Source organism: Phalacrocorax carbo, chromosome 7, assembly GCF_963921805.1.
Source record: "Phalacrocorax carbo chromosome 7, bPhaCar2.1, whole genome shotgun sequence".
Taxonomy (NCBI): domain Eukaryota; kingdom Metazoa; phylum Chordata; class Aves; order Suliformes; family Phalacrocoracidae; genus Phalacrocorax; species Phalacrocorax carbo.
This window is the reverse complement of record NC_087519.1, coordinates 11,464,117-11,486,996: the sequence shown is the minus strand read 5'-3', so window position 1 is coordinate 11,486,996 and position 22,880 is coordinate 11,464,117. Positions and strand designations below refer to the sequence as shown.

The 22,880-nt window shown below is 40.5% G+C and overlaps 2 protein-coding genes across 7 annotated transcripts in view; both read right to left on the bottom strand.

The window, feature by feature from the left end:
* C7H15orf40 (chromosome 7 C15orf40 homolog) overlaps window positions 1–913 on the bottom strand; it is a 31,548-nt gene extending 30,635 nt beyond the window's left edge. For 3 of the 6 annotated variants that reach the window (XR_010373736.1, XR_010373735.1, XM_064456303.1), the window contains exons 1-2: window positions 773–910; window positions 571–697 (exon numbers count right to left, since the gene is read on the bottom strand). Coding sequence is in view for 3 of the 6 variants with exons in the window: in XM_064456303.1 (XP_064312373.1) it covers window positions 571–697; window positions 773–847 (202 nt within the window). In the remaining 3 variants the exon portion in view is untranslated. Of the gene's footprint in view, window positions 1–570; window positions 698–772 lie in introns of all 6 variants that reach the window. The other 3 variants (XR_010373737.1, XM_064456305.1, XM_064456304.1) reach the window with 3 other exon arrangements.
* Window positions 914–1,282: 369 nt separating this feature from the next.
* BTBD1 (BTB domain containing 1) lies at window positions 1,283–18,057 on the bottom strand. Its single transcript, XM_064456302.1, has 8 exons — window positions 17,563–18,057; window positions 10,982–11,138; window positions 10,356–10,461; window positions 8,566–8,763; window positions 8,117–8,309; window positions 7,474–7,561; window positions 3,112–3,258; window positions 1,283–2,220 (listed from the first exon to the last, which is right to left on the bottom strand). The coding sequence occupies exons 1-8, from the start codon at window positions 17,937–17,939 to the stop codon at window positions 2,062–2,064; spliced, it is 1,425 nt and encodes a 474-aa protein (XP_064312372.1). The 5' UTR covers window positions 17,940–18,057; the 3' UTR covers window positions 1,283–2,061.
* Window positions 18,058–22,880: the final 4,823 nt, after the last annotated feature.

The window sequence follows — 22,880 nt, the reverse complement described above, 5'->3', positions numbered from 1 at the left end:
ACAAACAGCACGCACAAAGCGACACACGCCGAGCCGAAGCGCCCATCCAGTGTGCTTGCTGTTTCAGAAGGAAGTTTGCTCACAAGAATTCACACCACGCTCGCTGCACCACCTAGCGTCACCTGTACGGGTGGGGGAAAGCGCTACTCCTGCCTTCTTTCGAGCACAGCGTGAAATTGCTTTCTTTAGTTTCTGATGTGGGGTTTTTTTTGTTTTGTTGTTTTGGTTTTTGGGTTTGTTTTTGTTTTCGGGTTTTTTTTTCCAGCTTAGGGGATGGAGATAAGCTGAAGAACTCGTTAGACAAAGCCGTTTTCCCGCTCCGTTCCCCGTTTCTGAGGGCTAGTCCTCGGGCGGGAGAGGCCACCCGCGCCGTCCCTCAGGAGGGGCGACCGGAGCTCCCCGACCCCCGCTGTCAGCGCGCGCCACTGGCCGCCCGGGAGTGCGGGGGCTGTCCCCACCCGACAGCGGGCCGTCCCGCCACATCCCCGCCTCAGGCCCGGCCCCCCGCGCCCGGCCCGGCGGCGGGCCAGGACTCCCAGCATCCCCCCCTCCCGGGCCGGGCAGACCCACCTGTGACGGCGCTGCACCGGGAGCCGGGTTTGGCGCGAACCGCCACCCTCACGCAGCCGTCGCCCGCCGCCACCACCGGTCCCGCGGCGGCGGCCGGTTCCGTGGGCCCTTTCCCGGCTCCTTTTCCCTGAAACAGAGGAACAGGCGCGGTCACCGCGGGCGCCGTCCGCCCACCGGCCCCTCGGGGCCTCCCCACCCGCACCTTCCGGGGCATGGCCCAGCCGCCGCTCCGCACCGGTGCCGCCAGCAGCCAACGGAAGCCGGCGAGGGCCAGCATGGCGCGGCGCGGCGCGGCCCTTCCGCCGACACCGGCCAGCCCCGCCCCGAGGCGCGGGGGCCGTGGGCGGGCCGTGGGCGATCGGCCCCAGGCTTCCGGGGCACCGGCGCCACTCCGACCCCCGGGGCACGAGGAGACGGCGCTGAGGGGCCCTTGCGCAGAGCCGGCGGTCGGACGGGGTTTGAGCGCTCAGCCCCGCACGCCCCTCACGGGAGCAGGCCAGTGAAGGGAAAGGGGGGGAGAGTAAAGAGGTTTTTTACCTCCTGCGTCCTACAATTATTTTAGTATAATTAGGGGGAGGGTACAGGATTTTGTACACGAAGACGTTCTGTTGCTACACAGTACATACTGCAAGACAGTGAATGCTATATACATACACCAATGGCACAGAACGAGTGTATGCAATCTGTAAAACTAGTTGCACATAAACAATGCTTGGTTCATACTAATTTTTTAGTATTAGAATATCCAATGATAAAATAGCATCATTACAAGTATTGTATACTCATTTTCACATTATACATTTTCTTACAGGCACGTATGTATGTACAGTGGCTATTTCCATAACCAGCTCTATGTTCCAAAACAGCCCTTCTGAATTAAGAGAGATTCTGGAAAGATCTGTTTATTGCTGAATTTGACTCAGTATTTCTTCAGTGCAGCTGCAGATGCCGTCGGCAGCGCTGAGTCCAGTAGTTCTCCACAGCTCATCCAAAAAGTCAAGATGATAGCAATGTGAATCCAGCTTTGCCACTGTCCTTCAAAAAAACAGAGTAGCAATTCATGTCCATAGGGTCATTCCAAGGTCATAAGCTGGGACTACAGCAGCAGCTTTACTGTCATTTTAGGACTGGTTGGGCAAAACATACACAAGAAGTGCATAATGAGTAAGGATTTTCCAGTTTAAAAAAAAAAAAGAATTTTACTACACGAGAAATGAAGGGGTGAAAAGACAAAGCAATAAATCACAAGATACTGTTCAAAACAATTTTTCCATATACAGAGTACTTATTCCACTTGATGTTTTGTTTAGCTTTTTCCTCGTAATTACGTTCTGCCAATAACAACGCAGAGAAAACAGCTTTTCCGGTACCTCTCCAACAAGTTAGTTCTCTTTTTACACATTCATGTGATTTCACAGAATTTTTTAAATGCCACCACTAGTGAGCTGAAGTCCACTGATACGCTGACATATTTGAGATGATCATGTGAAATTATGTATAAAATATTATTTCTGGTATCTGTCCATCTTCTATTGATGTACCGTTGTTGTTACCTGGTGAACTATAAAAGACAAAGCATGTTTTGCTAGCCGTAGGAGATTCGTGGATCACCTTCTTTAAACCTTTTGTTCCATAGTGGGAATCAGGACCCTGAAAAACAGGAGATATTAGCAACTGAATGGAAATGGGCAGCAAGACCCATAAAATGTTGAGCTTCAAACACTACTGACTTAGGTTATTTTAACAGTATAACATTTCTGTACCCACATCATGTAAGTTATATACAGAAATCACAGACAGCAGAAGCAAGCGTCCTATGTCTAAATAATAACAACAAAAATAAAGGTTCTCTGACAGCAGACCCACTTGATTTTATCCAACTAGTAATGAATAAATATTTTCTTATTTCTTCTTGTCATACAGGTTGTCTGCATTTTCACTTAGTTTCCTGCCTCAGCTTCTTTTAACATGCACTATTTTTTTTTTTTCAAACCCAGTCAACTTTGACTTCTGTATAGTGAATTATATTTAAAAGAGGATTTTTGAGAAAACACTGAATAAATAAGTTTGTTTGTAACACTAAGGGGAGACTTTCCTAGAACAAGTAGTTTTTTCCTATATTTTAGCACTAGTATAAGAAGTGATAAAAGAAAGCTTTGTTTTCTTGACTCTAGCAAGTGGTTAGACCATACTTGATAAAAGAAATAAAACTTGATTTTTGATAGTGTGTTGCCAGATTAAATATTCTGGAGAGTGCTTTTGCCCACAGAGAACCGGTGATTTCCACGAGGACTCATTCTAACTCATACAGCAAGCCAGAAATTGGGAAGGCAATAAGGATCCAGTTATTAATTCTGTGCTGTGGGACAGAAGGGAGGTAGCAGTATTAAAAAGTTACTGTGGAGATTAACTATGGCCTTCTTTAGCACTAAACTTAGAATAAATTCAAGATCCAGAAGTCACTTTGCTATCAGAAGACAGAAAAAAGAACAACTCCTGCATCAAAATAACGTTTTCTTCTGTACTGTTAGGCATTCTTACTTTCAACGTTGCACAAGCTGTGTAGCAAACCGTTGGCAAAATCTCTATTGGTTCTTTGAACATAACTCTGAATGTACTGGCCGTTCCATCACAGCTAAATCCAGTATCGTTTTGTCCTAGTGTTTGATTCTTCTCATAATCAATTATCTGTACAAAAACATGAAAATATTTTTAGGTTTACAAGCTTGAGAAAGATTCTTATTGTATGTATATTACAAGATTACAAGCAAACACTTGCCTACTCCACCCAGTTTAATTGCAAGGATAGCGCAATCTCAGAACTGGAAAACAGGCGTAATTTCCTGATACCATTAGGGTTGACCCAGCAGTGTGCTGAACAATGGCTTGTGAGTTTTACAGAGGCTGTCTGATCTGTGGGCTAGATTTCAACACTGCTCCAACCAGGTTACAGTCTTGGCTTGGGAGATGAAGAACAGCTCTTAGACCTTCAGCTTCTGACCTTCATCTGCTACGTATAATCCTGCACTTAGATTTGCTGATCTTCATACACCTACACAGCCCGCATGAGGGAAGCACGTTTGCTGGCTGTGGCTGATTTAGAAAACAAGTATTTACAGATAATGTAAGCAGTCAATACATTCTTAAAAGAAAACAGGAATTTGTACTGCTATATTTTATACAATTTATTTCTATCCTAGATTCAGTATAAAAATTACACTCAGGCTACGTATTATTTCTTTTGCCTTCAATTTTAGTGGCAAATAGGAATCACTAGCCAAGATGTAGTGATAGCTGATACCTCACTTCTCGGTTTGGATAGCAATCCTGATCCATGCTGCCCAACACCTCTTTCAGAAGTTGGATATCAGAGCTTTAGAGTAACACGAACACCTTTCACAATTACTGCACTAACAAAGATCCTATCAATGTTAGTATTTTATTATTAAACTGCCATGTAAATTTTAATATTGCACAAATGAAATGAAGCCCTATTCTAGGCAAAATGTGCTCTAAGTATTTTTCCCAGCCACAATCAATAGAAATATTAACAATTATAATGCTGAAGTCCTAAGCCACTTTCACATAAAAGATGTATTTGCAATACACATTATCACTATTTTAAGACAAGTATTAAATGTTTAACACTCTGGAGCTCTGCTAGTACTTATGCAGGCCCAAGAAGAAAGGTAGAGACATGGGACTTAAATACCTGTCTGTAAAGATTGTAACAAGAAAGTTTCAGATTCGGGAATTGGGGATACTTCCAGAATAAAGAGAACTTGTGTAAGATGGATGGCCTTCCTCTGAACCATAAAGGTACATTAGCCTTTCAGTTTGGATCACAAGCATGTTTTTCAAGTGAATCTCTTCATCATTCCCACACTATGCTTTCATTTGCCTTGCAAGAACTAAATTATTTTCAGATTAAATAAATCCAGCAAACCTGCTGAGGGAGCACACTAAATGCTCTCATCTGCTAACAGGAATTTAGGCGAGAGGATCAAACAAGGCTTAATGCAAAGTAAAAACCCCCAGATATGTATAGTATATCTGATAGGTCCTCAGTACCAACTCTCTTGTTCTAAAGATCTGGTCTAGTACACTACGCTACTCGTTTACACAGAAGTATAGTCCGAGAAAACCAAATGATGGCACTTCAAATTGAGGAATTTGCAAGTGAGCTTTTAAACTGAGGAAGGTGGAAAAGCCAACAAATTCCGTCAAAACCTCATTCCAGATACATTCTCGTTGGAACATCGTAAGAGGAAAGACACAATATTTTTTTTTCTTAAGGATAGGAATTTTTTGTCTGTCTTTTAAGTACAGAATTAAGGTCAGAGAATAGTGAACATCAAATAGGAAACAAGACAAATAAACTGTCGTTTCAACAGGATGCCCAGAAATGAACCAAAACAGCAGTTCCAGCACATGCTAAAGTCTATGAACGGAATTTCTGTCCCTAAATGAAGTCACAGATTTTCTTTCACAAAATTTCCCAGGCACCTGATAAATCAATGTGATGTGACAGGTTATTGACAGTACCCAGTTATGAAATATGCAGCACAGAGTGAAACTGTGCCACTCACAGAATGCTAATACCTTGTTAGAAAGCTTAAAATCAAATCAAAACTGATTTCAACAAGAAAGAAAATTCAAAAGGACTGACTTTCCACACTTAAAAAGGAAAAAAATGTAGTGCTGGATCAATATTACTAGAAGACAATCCTGACCACAAGATGCTAAGAGAGATCAATCAGGCTACAAAAGTAGGAAATACAATTTTAGTGGTGTATTTATTCCATTACCCACTCAGACCAGGCAAGTGTCATATCAGGACATGAAGCAGGGGTGACATTTTTAGATGCTATCACTGACCATTTCATGAGCTTGCTAACCAATTGCTCAGTAGGAAGAAACGCAACCCTTGATTTGGTACTGAGTGATGAGCAGGATCAGATTCAAAATTTCATAATGGAAACACTATGTAACAGTGTCCATAATATACTTAGAGTCAACGCTCCCATGTGAACAACAAAGGCAAATCCACCACAGCTGTGCTAAATTTCAAGAGGAAAATGAGGGACCTTGTTCAAAAGCAGCTAAAATGAGCAATTAAGAAAATAAAATCCTTACAAGAAGCATGCAGGCTACTGTAAGACGTAGCCCAAGTGCAGTATCAGTACATATTGCCTATTTGGAAAGGCTTGAGAAAAGGGGGAAAAAGTTGGGATTGCTGATTAGAAAAAGGCTATTACCGGAAATAAACAAACCAAAAAGGGCATCCTATAGAAATATGAAGGTGTATCCAGATTAAAATAGAAAGTTTGAAACTGAGAGATCAAAATGTAAAAAATGCAATTAAGCAGGCCAAAAGAAGGTTTAGGAACAGCTATCTGAAAGCATCAAAACCAATGTTAAATCATTCTTTCAGCACAGCAGTAGCAAAAAGCCCTATAGACTCTCCGGTGGGCTGAACAGCTTGAAGATATGAAGTGAGTAGCAGCAGGATAAGGTCTTCACATAAAGAGCCTGGAGAACAGCAATATAAATAAATTTACGAGCAGAAGAAATTGGGGAGATTCCCATGCTGGGATAATGTTTTCAGCAAAACTAAAATCGAAGTAACTTTACAGAAGAAGTTATGGTAACAGCAACATCAACATTCTGTCTAAGACTGAATCAGCAGCAAGACAGACATCAATCTTTCCAAAATGTTCTGGGCAAGGATAAGCCTCTAAGCCCCCATACGTGTAACAGGCAAGCTAAGAGTGTAATGAATACCCATCGGGCCAGACAAATGGTCAAATACGCTATGACAGTGGGAAGAGAAGATGTTGCTCCTGAGGGTTAGCAAACAAGTCTGGGCTCTGCTGTCTGTTCCCTCCACATCCACAACTGTTCTACTAGGGGTGCTACAGTGCATATCCCCTTCTATTCCTTCTGGAATCTTCTAATGGATTTGCTGTTGATGAATGAACATGTTCAAATATCACCAGATTCAAAACAAGATATATGCTTCTTCTGGCATTATGTTTAGTGTCCTCTGTATTGACAAGATAGTGTTACCTGTTTTGATCTTCTGCTAGTATCAGCTAGTTGTAATACTCAGGGGTTGGTGAACAACAAACAGTTCTGCATTTACCTTATCTATTGCCCTCAATCTTAGAAGCATCGCTCACACCTCCCCAGAGCCCTCTCCCCTACAAATGGAAGAGTCCTAGCCTTCTTGGTCTCTCTTCATAAAGCAGCAGCTCTATCCCCTTAATCATTTTAGCTACCCTTTTCTCTACCTTCCAATTCTACCGCGTGAGACTGGGAACTACACACAATACTCAAGATGTCAGCGTACCTGGCTTTCATAGAACAACACTATGTCACCTTTTATCTTGTTTTCAGTATCTTCCCAGTGACACAGTGGGCTTTTTTAGCAGTCACTACACGTTGTGTCACTGATTTCAGAGAGCTGTTGATGACAAATTCAAGATCTCTTTCCTGAATTACTAGAAATTTTATTAAAGAACAGACTTTGTGCACAACTGAACAGATTACAAAGCTGTGAAATTCCTCTGCAGAAAGCTCACAGGAGTTCAAGGTTAGACCAGACAAGTATCCTGAAGAAAGATTCACCAGGAGCTACTAAACAGAGAAAGAAAATCAGTCTCAGGAAACGCCTATACTGAAAACCATTGAAGGACAGGAGAATATAGCAGAATGGGAGAAGAGTATCACACTGTTCTTATTTTTCTCTAGTCATCTGCTTATGAGCGCTGTTGGTGACAAAACAGGTTAGATTCCTGGCCTGTCAGACTGCTCCTACTCAATTCAAATATACACTTAGCCTTTTGCAAGTACTAGAAGTCTAGTTTCTGCACAAGCCTATTTAAACAGAATATACTGTACCTGTATATTAACTTGATAGTCTGTGGGTCCATGAATAGATCCATATAATCCAAATCCCACTATGGAAATTCTTCTGTTAACGGTGAACCTAGTAAGACACAAGCCAAGAAAGGAATTTAAACAACTGTGACTGGTGTTAACCTTACTCCCAGTGAAGTAGGAAAAAGACTACCACTGAAGAGTAGGGAAATAAACTGAAAATGACATTACATTTTTTTCCCCAATAACACTTCCTATTTAGATTTCAATAGTAAGAAAAATGCTTTGTAAGGTGTCAGCTTTATAGGTTAAAGCTTTGCTAATCCCCCAAGATATTCAATGTCACTAAACAAAAAATAACCAGATTCTTTTGAATATCTCCAAAATAAAAGCAGCTCAAAATTTGCTATTTTAAAAAGGAATATGCAGCTAACACCCAATCACTCTAGAATGCACCCAATCCTCCTGAACTTTGACTTTGCTACTTTATATTTTATGTGCGCAACAGCCTAAGTTATTTAAAAGGAGGAAAAGATTAAACATGCCCAAACAAAACCAGCATGTTTGTTACTGTATCTTATGACAAAAAGCTGAAATTGAGTAATATGTTCCCTTTCTTCCCACACTTCTCTGTCTCTCCACCAAATAGTTTCAAAACCCATACCTAATCCGATCACTTGTTCCACTGTAGCCCCAGCGACTCTCCACTTGCTGGAACCTGTTAATGCTGCATTCTTTTCCTCTAAGGCAACATCTTGGTCGGTCAATATAATCTACTTTAGGTTTAGGATTGACAGTAAAATGCAGAAAGAGATTTACTACTTCCCGATCTGACAAGATTCCAGACTGAGCAGGGCCTGTGAAAAGAAAAAACTTCAAAGACTTTTCAAAGAATTACTCCAACTGTTGTATTTAAACTACACATTTGCAATCTGAAGACGACAATAATATTTTCCAACAGAGTGTATTCTGCAGAATGTTTTGCTTCCATTTGTGCATCACAACTTTTATTAGTATGACATTAATAGCAGAATAGTGTTAAGCATCTAAACACTCACAGGTGAACAGAGCAGAGATATGGTCTAACAGTAAGACAAGAACCCCAAAACTCACCTGCTGCAAACTCTTCAATAGTCATTAATGGAAAACGGATTAAGGAAAGAGCTCTTCCAAGGACTTTCTGTTTGTTTCCAAATGTCACAGGCAGCTGTTGTCTTTGACATTCTGCTTCTGCCCAACGAACAACAGCTCCAAAGAGTCTACTTTCTCGAATACTAAGGGTATCTCTTTCTAGAACTGCACATAATGTGTCTAAAAAAAAAAAGTTAATGAATTTACATCAGTTTTCATCCAAACCAGTAACAGTGCTACACATTAAGTAGGCTTAAAATGTTAAGCACATAGACACTAAGAACATTCATAATAACCCAACAAAGATAAGACAACTTTTCTTATGTAAAAAGAAATCTTCCAGTGGTGTATAGTCCGCAAACTAAGAAACTAATTTTCCTGCTGTGAAGACAGCACATGAACTTTCTTCTGGATTCCCAAGAGTGTGACTGTTTATAATCTAGGTAGTGACGACCAATATCCTGAAGAATTTCCACAGCTAGGGCAAGATCAAAACTGGAAGTGACCAAGCGGTGAATGCACACAACTAAAAAACAAGTTAGTCATGATGATATTGTCATATTCTCACCCGAGTAACCATCTACCAATCTGGATCGACCATGAACACAAGCAGCAGTGGTGCACACAAAACCAGATTAAAGATACATAAAAGTAATCTTAAATATTGACATATTTGCCACCCACAAAACTTGAAGGTGACATACAGAATGCAAGGCAAGGCACTCTCACATGTTTTACAAAAGCAAGTTTTCCTGTATTTCTTACTTGTTCTGACATTTATTCAATAACAGGTATGCAAAAATTCTCAGTTTATCATAGAACACAAGCCTGGGGCAAAAAAAAAAAGTGTTTTCATATTCTGAATCTTCTGTCGTCTTTGGGAATTTTTATATGCCCTGAATTTAAGCAAGGCCTGTTTGCGGTCATAGAAAATACCACATTGGAGCGTCAAAACCAAGTGGGATTTATCAAGAGCAGAGATGAACACTCATAGTACAAATCCCACTGAACACGAGTTAACAATGACTTTAAAATTTCTTTAAGCAGCTGGAATATCTTCCTTCAGTCTGAGTTTTTCACACAGTCTAGTTAAACTGGAGTAAAATCTTAGACACATAGTAACAATGAAGTTAAGTAAGCAAATTTACAACTGCCAGCTTTTCATAAAAGATGAAACACAGAAACCAGCCATTTAGACTTTTTTTTTTTTTTAACAGATTTAATAAATTGTACCCAATCTATGCAACTCTGAATAGAGAAGTACCATGCAGCAACAAAACAGTGTTACTCCTATTACACATGAAAAGCAGGTGTGGATTCCTCAGGGACAAGGCACAACACTCAGTAAGTGAAAGCTTCGGTGGGACACTGATATTAATCAAATAGGGACCCAATGCAGTGGAACCCTGCTCAGGAGTGAAGCTCAAAGGAACGCACTGCAAGGGTAGATAATAAAACTTGCCCTGATTAACATATCATACATATGCAATGTCCTGTTTTGCTCATTAGCAAATTGCTGATGTAGTGCAGGTGCTACTGTCCAAATTCCAAGATACACAGCTGGCCATCATATTGGTGCCCATGCAAAGGTGGGTGCAGATGAGGGGGGAAGCGAACTACCCCAAGTTACTGTGACAAGGGGATATGATATGCTTGGAACTCTACACACTCAAATGGGGGAGGTGAATTATCCTGGGTTACCGGAACCGAGCCTTCTTGCACCCTAACTTCCCTTCAGAAGTTTAATGCTTAGGACACACAAGGTAGCTTACCTATATCAATATCAGTAAAGCCTTCTGCACTTATTGCATCCGTAGTACTTTTGTCTATTGTGTCAAGACAAAGACTAGCAAGCTGAGGTTCATCAAACAAACGAGCCTAGAAAGGTAAGGAAATACATCTTAAGCATAAAGTTGTAAACTGCTGATCTTAAAGAGCAAGTATTTCTACTCTAGTATAGATCTAAATTAAAATAGCTTGATTTGTCTAAGTACTCTTTGTGTTTATACCTTAAAGGGTACTTATTCTCAAAGGAGTACAATTAAGGAGAATTCACTACTTTGTAGTTTAGGCAATATAACTAAAAACAAGTACACATCAAATCCACTATAGTGAATGAAGCACAGTCTTAACAAAGAACAATTAAGAGATTAGTGCAAATACATTGTAGAATAAAGTGGCTCCATTTGAAACGTCCCAGTCCATTGCGTATTAAAGAAAAAAAAAAGCTTCCTCCACATTAATAAGAAACTGAGCCTGTAAAAATGCTAACAGAGCAACAAGACATTTTCATACATAAGACTATGCGATAGCAAAACCACTGTGAAGTTGTATTTAGTCATTTCCCTCCAAATACTAATTTGCCTAGCAAATCAAAACTAAGCTTAAATTTACCTACTTGAGTAAGCAGCATAAAGGCATTATCTGCTCGGAGGTGCTTTGTTAGAAAATCCACACAATGTGCTTCCAGGGCTGGGACTGCATACTTTTTAGCAGTGTATAAAGTAGTCATGACTGTTTCTGGACCAATTTGAACTTCATCTGAATAAAGAAACCTGGAAATCAATACACAATAGATCATAAAAACGTATCTTGAGGGGGGCAGTCAAACACAACATAACGGTCTCTTTGCGTTTAGAAAACAGGTCAAAGATTTGCACTGTGAACATGCGACAGTTCACCATGTAGCATTTTTACAAATTAATAAGCTAGTTAAAGGGTTGAAGAAAGAATATTACATTAACCTAATGGCATACATTTGTTTTAAATATGTATTGCTCCCTACCACAGATCTGGCTGTACTAGTTATACATAGCTGCCGAACTGTAAACAACAGCTGAGCTGTGGAATTACTTAATGCACAGGCATACACTCTTTTGATTCACTAGGAAGAGCTGTATTTCTAAATATCAATATATAACCCTCTACGGCTACATTACTGAACTTAATTTACTGGCAGTGCACACCAGCTTCCCTGCCATGAGGGGAAGTGTCAAGGACTTATACTGTCGAAGTTACCATTCTGTAGTATTCAGAGGAGAGGAAAGAGAGTAATATTCTAGCAGATAACCTTGACTCTTCTATTCCTGCCATAGCGAATCACTCTGGCTTGTCTCCACTGTTTGAGGCTAGATGATTGGTTGAGATTTTAGCATAAGCTGTGAACCAAAAGACAGAACTCTCCACCAAAACCAGGAAAAACACCTGAGAAGCTGTTATTCAAGACCAGACAAGATAAGATTTATCTTACAGTACCGTATGGAAAAGATGACTCTTTAAAAATAACTCTTCTTACAGGTGACATTGAAAATAATCAGCAATATTTCATCAGTTTTTCAGATAATAATCAAGTACCCTGTGATTTGCAAAAATAAATTCATGGTACACAACCCCCAACCTCGTCACTCCCACCCACCCCCAGCACACAGATGATCCAACATGATAAACAAGGGCACTCTAGTAAATGAAGGAATGAAGACCTACGCAATGAAGATGATGCCCTTCCTTATTTCTCAGGATTTTTTTGTTCAGGACCTTCTAGAAATGAATGGCAAGCAACAAGTAGAGACAGAGGGTGCGTTTAGAAGAGATTTTAATGTAATAACAACTAGTTTGTTTTTATCAGAAGAAAACTGTGAAATTACTGGACTCAAACTTGTTTGCAACATGGGGCGATCTAAGCAATAGAAACCTATAAATCAAGTTTCAACTGAAGTTTTTCACTGTTTATATTTCTGATATTCCAAGAAAACTCTAATTCTCAGTAATTGCTAACACACAATTAAATATGACCTTCAACATTAAATTTTCTGCCACTTACCAACAGGTACATATCTACCATTACAATACTTCAATCCATTGAAATGGCCAGCTTTCATACCAGTTAGGAAATGTGAATGATGCTCTAGATTAATTCTTTAAACTCGATTTACATCAAACAGCTTTCAGAAATAATGAATTTAATTAAATGCTAATGTTTTTATTAGTAAAAGTTTTGTACAGTTCATTTGGAACTGATTTATGAAAGCTGTGAACTATTATCTGTTGATAAAAATATTGGGCTGACTTGCCAGTCACTACCACTGACAAATTTACTTTTAAGAAACTAATATCTCATATGTACATTTTTGTATACCAAATTGACAAGTAGTTCATTAAAGAACTAGCACAGTGTTTAGATTTTGGTTTTACATTTAAAAAAAAATCTGTTTCAAAATGCTCTAACCTTCCTTATATGACTTCATAGGAGCTTAGAGTCCAAATCACGTAAGAGTTGAACATTAACAGGCCGTAAAAAAAGCACCACTACCATGCAAACTACATTATAAATTTTACCTAATCCTAAAAAAAAACCAAAAACATTTCACCAAGTTGTTTTTAGAACATGATTTTGATTTTATTCTTTAAGTGTGTCCCACCTGAAGCTACTGAACTGACCCACCAGAGAAGCTTATCTGGCTTGTGGTTCACTTTCTAATACACCTTCTTAAAAATCAGGGCGTGGTTCCAAACCACTCTTTTCTGACCCTTGCTTTTCCAGGAAGTTTGCAGGCTTTTTCCTCATATGATCAGAAACCAATTACATGGCCAAATGACAGGAATTCAAATACACATGCAGGTTTTTCATTCATGTGAGATCTGTGAGCTACAGGATGCTTTTTCATCCCATGAAGTGCACATCTGAGGCTCTATGCTCCAGTCCCTCTCCTGCAGTATGGCGGGATATACATTGAGAGACACTCCTCAACTACAAGGGTGTCAATGACAAACCGACAGGACGTAAGTGATTAAAGTTCTGACAACTAAAATTTGCAAAGCATCTCAAGCTCACCCTGTTGACATCGTTACCTGTTTCTACACATCAATCACCACAAAACATAGCAACTCATAGTCCCAGAACATGCAATATAGTTACATTCTTTGAAACTGAGAAAACTCATGACAAGTGTCCAAACACACTAAGGAAGTAACATTGTCAGTTTTTTCTGTATAGTATTTCAAGTTTTTGACAATGCCAATACTTTTCTGGGGTTTTTAAAGCCAAACAGTAGTCTTTTGCAAATACTAAAATGTGCATTTACAAAGTTAAAAGGTGTCTGTAAAGAACTATGAAAAATGGTAATAAACGACATGGTTCTAGGATGTTGTATAATCCTATTTCCCTGAAGTATACGGATGGATGATCATGATGCATTCATCTACTCTAGGTGTGCCTTCTCTCTAAAAATCCCTCTGCTTATGTGCAAAGAGCTCTGACTCTGTATTAACTCTTCCGTTTGTGGCACGCCTGAGCTAGCACACCTTAATGTTTATACCACTGCTCCTCCTCCACTGAACTCAGTTGGGCTCAAGATCACTTATCCTTCCCCCTTGCCTTCTTCCGTCCTCCCCTTCAAGAGACTTATAGAAGTAAGCTGCTCTTTAGACACTGAATGACTTTATTGTCATCCAGGATAGGGGGATGTATGTGCATAGTGGAAGAACACTTTTAGTAACAAGAACAATTTTTCCAAGTGACCGCTCAATCATTCACTTTATATCAGCCTCTCACACATTTTATACCACTTTTCTTTACTCTCAGGTTAGCACTTCTTTGTCGCCTAGTCGTACCACCTTCCCAATAGCTGAAATACTTTCATCACTCTAAAAGCATACAGGAATCTTTTTGCAATAAGCACTACTGCCCCTCTATTTACTGCCTGCCAAAGTGCTCTGCAAAGACACTTGGAGATGGACTGCTAAATTTGTGCCATGTCGTCACTTTCCTTTATACTATGATTAAAGGACAAGTTAAAATTACCGTAAATTGTGAATGAAATTTTTAAAAAAGTCTTACAAAAAACAACAAAATGAAACCCTAAAGCAGAATCCTATTGAGACAACTTTAATTTTCTTGATCACTGCTATTCAATTTGTACAGTTAGAAACATTTTTAAAAAAAGCTATTTAACTGGGAAGCAGATTCAAACTTTGTGACTTTGAAATAATTTCTGTTCTTCAGTAGTTTGACAGATAAATCCTTAAGTACTCAGCTGCTTTAAAAAAAAAGCCTCTGGCTCATGTTCAAAAACTCTTCAGGCAAGAGGAATACTGGATGATAAGCCAAAACACACACCACAGTCATTTCTAAGCCCTTGAGCTCAGCCAATTATTTTCTAAGAAAGTTCTTTCCCCTTCCCCAGCCAATTTTCAAATCTTTACAGTTAAGACTTTAGCCCACAGACAAGGAGGACTTTCTCTAGGGGAAAAAAGAAACCCTAAAGCACATTACTGGAATTACAGTGGTACTATCAATTAAAGTTTCAGTTCATTACTTTTAAATATTTTAACTCTACAAATTTATTATTTTAGAGGCCCCTGTCAGAAAAGGGTAGCAACTGCAGCTGATTTTTAAATTATGTACAAACATATCCAAAAGAAAAATAAAAAATACAGACATACATTCACTTGGTGACTATCCGGTGTTTAAATTGTTCAATTTCTAACTACTTTTTTCTTCCCCATAAACACAATTTTTGAACTACCTCCTATTTTGTGACAAAATACTAACACTGATGAAAGTTTATGTCATAGGACAGAGAAATGACACCCAGTCTCACTGGACAGCTACAGATTTAATGAATTTTTTAAGAGAATCAGAAAAGTTTTCATTTAAAAAAATCTTTTCCTTTGGCTTAAATTTACAAGACGTCTTTATCAGTAGACCTTTATAAAACACATCAACTATAGATAGGACCTAACAAACCACTTGAGTAAATAAAATGGAAACTAGCTGTGGAACATTTAATAATTAGTAAATTATCCCTAAAAGTTTTTGCATCACTTAAACATTTCCTTTACCTTGATGTTCATTTGCTATGTGTATTCAAATAACCCAACTTAATTTCTAGCCATACACCTCAAACTGGTGTTTGCTATGATTAAAGAAAGGTCCTATAAAAGGGAACCATCATTATCTGACCAACTTACTAATGACAGAAAAAAGAGGCCAACAGTGCAAGGTATAATTCTTGCCTTTTCTGGCCAACACCAGGAAAAAAAACCACAAAAAACCAAAACACAAAACAAGTTGTCTTACAGTTGGTATACTTTAAAAACAGTCTATATGAACATGGAAGAAGTCCAGTACTGCTCTGTATTAAAGAAGTTCTCCTTAGATATGTTTTTAACAAGGTGTTGCAAGTTATATTTATTCCAACATAACCTCAAAATATATTGACAATATGAAAGATCATAAAAAGCTGCCACGTATTTCATACCAAAGAAGACATCAAACCTGAAATGTTTCAATAGTTCATCACTTTGGTGATATTTAGACCAGATGCAAGTATAATCAGTTTACTTGCGTAAGTGCCATGGCCATTACATACCAGCAGCTCTACCAACACTAGATGGCTTTTGTTTGCTTCTAACAACATATCTTCATTCTGTTCTACAGTTTTCAAAGACCATCCTTCTTATCTTTACTTAGAACTCTCCTGTTTCTGTGTTTATATTTTTATCCAGACAAACTTCTCTCATTATATCCACTTTTCACTGTCCAGTGTTTTTTCCCCCACATATGTACAAACACATACATGTGCACGCTCATTTACTTTTAACCTTTGAAACCATTTTGCTTGAAAGGCCTTCCCATTATCTCCCACTCCACTACACAAACTCTTCACTTGCCACTCCCTCTTTGCTAAGAATCCACAAAATAAATACAGTTAATTTGCAAACAGAGAAATATTGCTGCTGCATGGTGGTTTGGTGGGATTGGGTTTTTGTGTTTGTTTTGTTTTTTTCCTCCCAATTCAGTTACTGCAACTCCTGTGCCCAAGATTACTAAAAGGACTAGGTGACTTGCTCTCACTGTTCTTATCTGTTAGGCCTCAAAACAAAGACAAAGTTGCTAACGCTTTGGAGCTTTTCCCATTACAGAAAGCCCCGCAACTCTACGTATTTATTTCCAGGCAATAGTATTACTTGTTTCCCAAATGTTCATTACAGAAATCTGTTTCGTGTATTTTACAGAGGTTTTGCCTAGCAGACGAGTTTGAGAAAAAAACTTAAGGTTAAGCAGTTTAATCATATTACTGCACCACAGCCTGATGCACAAAGAAATTATCAGTAATTGTTTCTATGAACACCATAAATTTTATTTACCACCATCTAAGTAAAGACTGGTGGTAAAAAGAAACGGTAGGTAAACTCATCAGTTTTGTGAGCATGAGAAGTAGCAGATCCTGTTCTGCCCGAATTAGAAGTTACTAACCCATTTTACATACTTCTTGCCATCGCTGCACTCATGGTCTCACTTGGGTGGTTTGCGTGCAAAAATCAGTTAATTACTGCCTTCTGCTGCTGCACATTCACTCTCCACCCAAAAGTATCTGAAGTAAGGGTGACTGCAATGGGTAATTGTAATTTTTTTTTTTACCATTTACTCTGGTAAAAAGATACAACAATTTATTACCACTGATCAAAGTGGAAAGTGAACATAACATTAATAAAATTTCAAAGTGACTATCAAATGAAATTAAAAGCTTGGTACAAAAACCTCTGTCCCTCCCTGGCCATTATTGGAAGGTGGATGGGTAGCTGCAACCCTCAGAGGAACCACTAATTCCCATCGTCTCAGCTACAAAAAACCCCAAACGGAATCAAAAAGCCAAACCAGACACCCACCGCTATCAAAGTACTTTTCTGAACGGACAATTAGCTGCCCTAAAATTAGGGCACTTCTCTGGGGGAAAGGATGCAGGGGAAAGAGCAGGAAGGAACCAAAACGTGCAGGCGGGCCGGTTTGACCTTGCGTGCCAGCCCACAAGGTGGTTACGGGTTTTCTCGGCATCTTCCCCCACGGACACGGCGGCCCGGGGGGCGGCGGGGGTCTTGAGGGACAGGAGCCAGGAGGGGCCACGGGGCGAGGAAATGCCCCGACCCCCGCCCCGCCGCTCAGTGCCCCCGGCCCAGGAGCCCCCCCGGAGGCCTGACCTGAGGAGCGCCAGGAAGGCGGCGGGCTCCACGTCGGGCAGCTCGATCTCGGCCGAGGTGGTGGCCATGCCGCCGTTAAACATCGCGTCGAAGACGGCGCTGCCGGCCGCAAGGACGAAACGGTGGGCGGGGATGCGCTGCTGGCCAGGCCCGGGGGGCGCCCCCCCGCCGCTGCCGCGGGGGCTGCCCTTCCCCACCACGAAGTGTACGTCGCTGAGGAGCTCGTTGGAGAAGAGGAAGGCGAAGCGCTCCCGCAGCGAGCCCTTGGTGGCCTGCCAGTTGTACAGCGGCTCCCGCTGCAACACCGCGCCAGCCTCCGCGGTGGTGGCGGCGGGCGTCTCCACGGGCGCACCCGAGCCGCCACCGGCGGCCGCCATCGCCGCCCTGAGGGGCCGGGCCGAGCCGGGCCGGGCCTGGCCGCTCCGTCCGCCGGCGGCACACGACTTCTCGCGACGCGCCCCGGCCTCAGCCGGCCGCCGTCCCTGCCCTGCGCATGCGCATGCGCCTCCACCTCGCGCACGCTCGCGGGCGGCGGGCGAATCCGTGGCGGCCCGGTTGTTTTTCCCAACGGCTGCGCGGGTGGGTGGCTGTGGGGCCACGCGGGAGGGTGGCTGTGGGGCCACGCGGGAGGGTGCGGGCTGCCAGGCGCGGGCCGCGTCCGTCAGGCCCGGTTTTGGGTCCGTGTCACTCGTTGGTTTGACAGAGGCGTCTGGTACCCGCGTGTGCAGTGGGGAGTGCACTTCCAGAGCCGCCAAGAGAGAAAAACTTGACATGCAAAGCACAGAGCACTGCGGCAGCCACCGAAATTTATGTCGTTGCGTGTGAGAATGAATCATAGAATCATTAAGGATGGAAAAGACCTCTAGGTTCGTCAAGTCCAACCATCAACCCAACAGCACCATGCTTCCTAAACCATGTCCCCAAGTGCCACATCTACTTGGTTTTTTAATACTTGCGGGGATGGTGACCCCACCACCTCTCTGGGCAGCCTGTTCCAATGCCTGACCACTCTTTCAGTAAAGAAAATTTTCCTAATATCCAATCTAAACCTCCCCTGACGCAGTTTGAGGCCATTTCCTCTCATTGTATTGCTAGTAACTTGGGGAAAGAACAACATCCACCTCGCTACAACCTCCTTTCAGGTAGTTGTCAAAAGAATTGTTGAGAATAAACCTTGCAGCTATTCTCTTTAGGCACGTGAAATGCAAATTCGTTTTTATAATACCTGATTCCTTAGAATAACAAGCAAAACAAGGATTGATCACATATTTTAACTATTTCTGAAATAACGTTGAAATGTTAACAACTGTGGGTGCATGTACCTTACAATTCCTATCAATAATACATCCATTTACAATGTGTCTCGACATTTCATGTGTTAAATCGCCGAGGAGAAAACACAAAGCAAAACTAGCAATAGTGAATGTAGCAGAGTGGCAGTGCAGGCTTTGTGCCTAAAGCAGTAGTCACCAAATTTAACGTCCTTGGACTAGCAATGTAGGGTGGTGAATTAATTTGGCAAATTCTGGCAAGCAAAATGGGATCATTTTTAGTGTACTATCTTTGCGGCTTTTGGGAAATAAAGGGGAAAGAAGAAAAAAGGTATGTTTGCCTTTTCACCATCCTATCAAACCTGACAATAAAAAATAAGGTGGATCATTTTGCCATCTACTGGAGTTTTGCTGTAAATGCAGCAGCAATTTAAATAATGGAGCTGAAAGCTATTTATCACAGTTCCTGACTTGTCAGCATTTATGGAAGCATGCGGCTAAAAGAGGAATAGAATATGTCACCACTCTGCATTTAGGTTTATAATTAGGACAAAACTGAGACCGAACAAACGTGGTCTGTTTCGCAGAACAAGTTTTAGAGAACCTTAAACAAGATGGAAGCAATTTCAGCAGGGTGAACTATGGTGGGAAAGGGCACAAGAAGACATAGTATTTGCAGCATAGTACTTGCTGCCCAAAGCAGCAAGTAGCTTTGCACAGATGCTATATTTAAAAATAAAATCATATTGCTGACTTAGAAGAACCTTTCTGGTGTTCATATCCCAAGGTGGGCAACGAAGGGAAAGCAGAAGAAACCCAGATTCCCTCCAACACCTTAGGGAAGGAGGTAGAAAAAATCATGAGGGAAATGGTGATACCATGGACACAAATAAATAGGTTTTGGGGTATTTTTTTTCAGTCATGGGATGATCTGGGTATTATATGAGAGTTTCTGTCATTGCTGTCTTTCTGCTTTTACCTTTCTGCGGTCACTCACAGGTTAGTCCGTCAGCCGAGAGCCAACTGCCATGACTGCTCTACTTATAGAGAACCGTGTTTCTAAAAAGCAAACTTATTGTCAGTAACACACTAGAGGAAGCTAACAAGGATGGAAGAGGGTTAAGGGAAAAAGAAGGAAACGTAGGCCAAAGGAAAAGGAGGGCAGCTGGGGCAGACATGGTATGTGAGATAGCTTCAGGGATGAGAAAACAATCATAAGACTGCAATCTATGCAGGACAGAAAAAATGGGAAAGACCTATGAGATGGGCTGAGAAAGAAAGCTGAGAGAGGAAATGAGGGGAAAGAAACAGAGATAAAAATAATATGAAAGAAATCAAATGTCTAAAAAAAAGAAAAACAGGAAAGGAGACAAAGGAAGGGAGACAAAGGAAAGGAGAAATGTGACCTGGATGCCCATCAGACCTGATGAGCTAAAAGCCAAATGCACTAATTTAAACAGTTTTGGAAGTGAGAGCTAAGAAAATATTAAGTAACAGATTTCCTTTAGAAACTGGGCCTTTCTGCATGTAGACAATGAGCCTCAGACATTTGTTTTACCTTGTAATCTTCATGCCACCTTCCTTCTTAAAAAAATCAGCTGTTTTTTCTTTGGCATTATCAGTAGGTGGATCATAGCCATTTTTAAATGTGATGTCATGGAACTGTATTCACCAGTCCAGATCAAAAATAATACACAATGCTTTTCCCAAAAGGGGCCACACATGAATGTCACTAAAATGCCGTCCCGTTGTTTGCTTTCTTAGCATGTTCAGTTTTTGTCTAGGAAATTGAGCAGAAATTCATATAGAGAAAAATATTTATATAACATAAGCAGTGCAAATTGGCCCAAGAAGAACTTTTTGTTTGATCTCATGTAACAGAGTGGCTACAAATCAAGGGCTGCAGACAAAAGTTCAACAGTATTATATTATATAGCTGGGAAGGTTGTCCGGATCACTAGCCAGCAAAACAGAAGGTCAGGGAGTGTCTACACTTCTGAGCAACTCATTTTCAAGGTCTACATAGTGGCCTGAGCAAGCTCATGCTGACCTGGTGCCTTTTTTCTGTGGAAGTTCGTGAAGGAAGTACTCTCCAAGTTTCAAGGTTCCTTTACCTCTCAGCAGGGGGAGAGAGGACAAAGGGGGTTTATATATACCGAAGAAGAACCAGAGAATGCCATGATGAAACTGCAGGAATTTCTGAGATACTTGTGATACCAGGGATATCCCAGAGACACAGGAATGCCTGCCCAGCAGCCCAGGCCTTCCCTGCCAATGAAACGGGGCCAGTTCTGTAAGAGCTTTCAGAAGGGTTTGAGTTACAAAGCGTATTGTTTTCAATCATTTGTTCCTGAAATTGTTTAAATTCTCCTCCCTTTCCTCCTTTTCCCCACATTAACTCAGCTTTGTGTATGTTCTAAGGAGCTGCTTGTTGTCATGATCAGACTTTTGAGCTGGCATGTATTCTTACAGTGATTAGCAATTGTTCTCATTAGTGGTTAGCATCCTTTCTCTGCTTCAGGAGGGAAGAGAATAAGTCAGAGTAAATAACAGATTTGTTTCTGATTAACTTCCTGCTTGGGGCCATTTGATGGCATCTTTTCCTTTCCATGCTCAATTAGATTCTTAAAATCCCCTGCATTTGATTCATGCCATTGCTGTGAATGACAGACATGCATACTACCTCTCCAGTCACTGAATTACTAGTAGCATTAAAGTTATTCAGATGTGTAAATTTGTAATAACAATGCCTAATAATAATAATAATGATGATGATGATGATGATGTTACATCCTTGGGCTTTTATATTGTGATTATTATTGTTTTCTTCTCTCTGGTTTGCACTAACCTGTACTGTTGTGATGTGGGGTCTGCAGGTAACGTAACCTTGACGTTTTTGCAGCACTGGATCCGTGCATGCACAGAAAACAAATTAAGAGTTTTAGATCTGAGGAACACCGAAGGGCAGGGATTACCTTTTTTTCTTGTGTCTTTTAAAGTGCCTATATAACATTGATAAAAAAGCCAAAATAAAGAGCAATTGGTATTTTTTCTCTGTCATAAATTCAACTGTAATCTAAAACTGTCCAAAAGAAGTATGCAACTTTCTCAGACTTTTTAAACTCATGATCATTTTTATCATTCCTACAAGTAATTTTTGTATGCAAGCACTTCATTGTGCATAAAATGCTGTGCTAGTTATTTGTCCTGGAGTATTAAGGTTGTTAGGTCTCTTCTGCCCTCAATTATATCGACATACTTTTCTGATTTTTAGTGATAATATTAATAATTTCTACATTAATTTCTGATAATATATTGCAATTATTGCTTACAGTACACTGTTGCCGTAAACATTCCTGCTAATCAAAACATTTCTGTGAAAATTTTCAGAATCCTAACTTAGACGTGTGTACAACTGATAGAAACATCTGTGAAAATTTTCAGTCACTCTAGTTGTGGAGGTAGCTCTCATTTTTCATTCTGCACATTTATGTATTTCAAAAATATACAATGAATGGCAACAGCAACATTCTTCACATCTTTTATCTGAAAGTAATTACAAAACAAAACCAGTTAGTAAAGCCTTAGGAGATTCTACTCACCACATACCTATTGTACATATAATTTCAAACACTGACATGGCTGGCTCTGTGAAACATCTATACCTTGACATATTTATTAAATAATTAAAAATATTCTGTTACTGCATAGCTTGAGAAGCAAAGGAGGGGAAATTCTTTTATTAGTTATTACCAGCATGTCTTCATGATTGAGCAGTAACTATTTTCTGAAGCTATTTAATTTGCAATCCCTACTAAACGTGTGGAGGCACAGCAGCGATCCAGAGCACACATTTCCTCCATTTCTACCAGCGTACTTAGATAGCAGTTCAATTTCCACATGATTAACAAGACTCTTACTCAGAAGCCACACTGTTGCCATTTACAGTTTAAATCGCACAGTACAATTGACATCCTCCCCTTTACCGTAATGCCTATTAATTTTACTCTGACATGTCTCTTTCCCTCTTAAGAGTATTCATTGGTG

What these genes read in the sequence shown, in the direction of transcription:
- BTBD1 (XM_064456302.1), bottom strand. Translation starts at nt 17,939, where the DNA reads ATGGCGGCCGCCGGTGGCGGCTCGGGTGCGCCCGTGGAGACGCCCGCC. An exon ending in CCTTTATGCTGCTTACTCAA is followed by an intron (nt 10,462 to 10,981) that starts GTAGGTAAATTT and finishes TTACCTTTCTAG; the next exon opens with GCTCGTTTGTTTGATGAACC. An exon ending in GGAACAAGTGATCGGATTAG is followed by an intron (nt 7,562 to 8,116) that starts GTATGGGTTTTG and finishes GTGTCTTACTAG; the next exon opens with GTTCACCGTTAACAGAAGAA.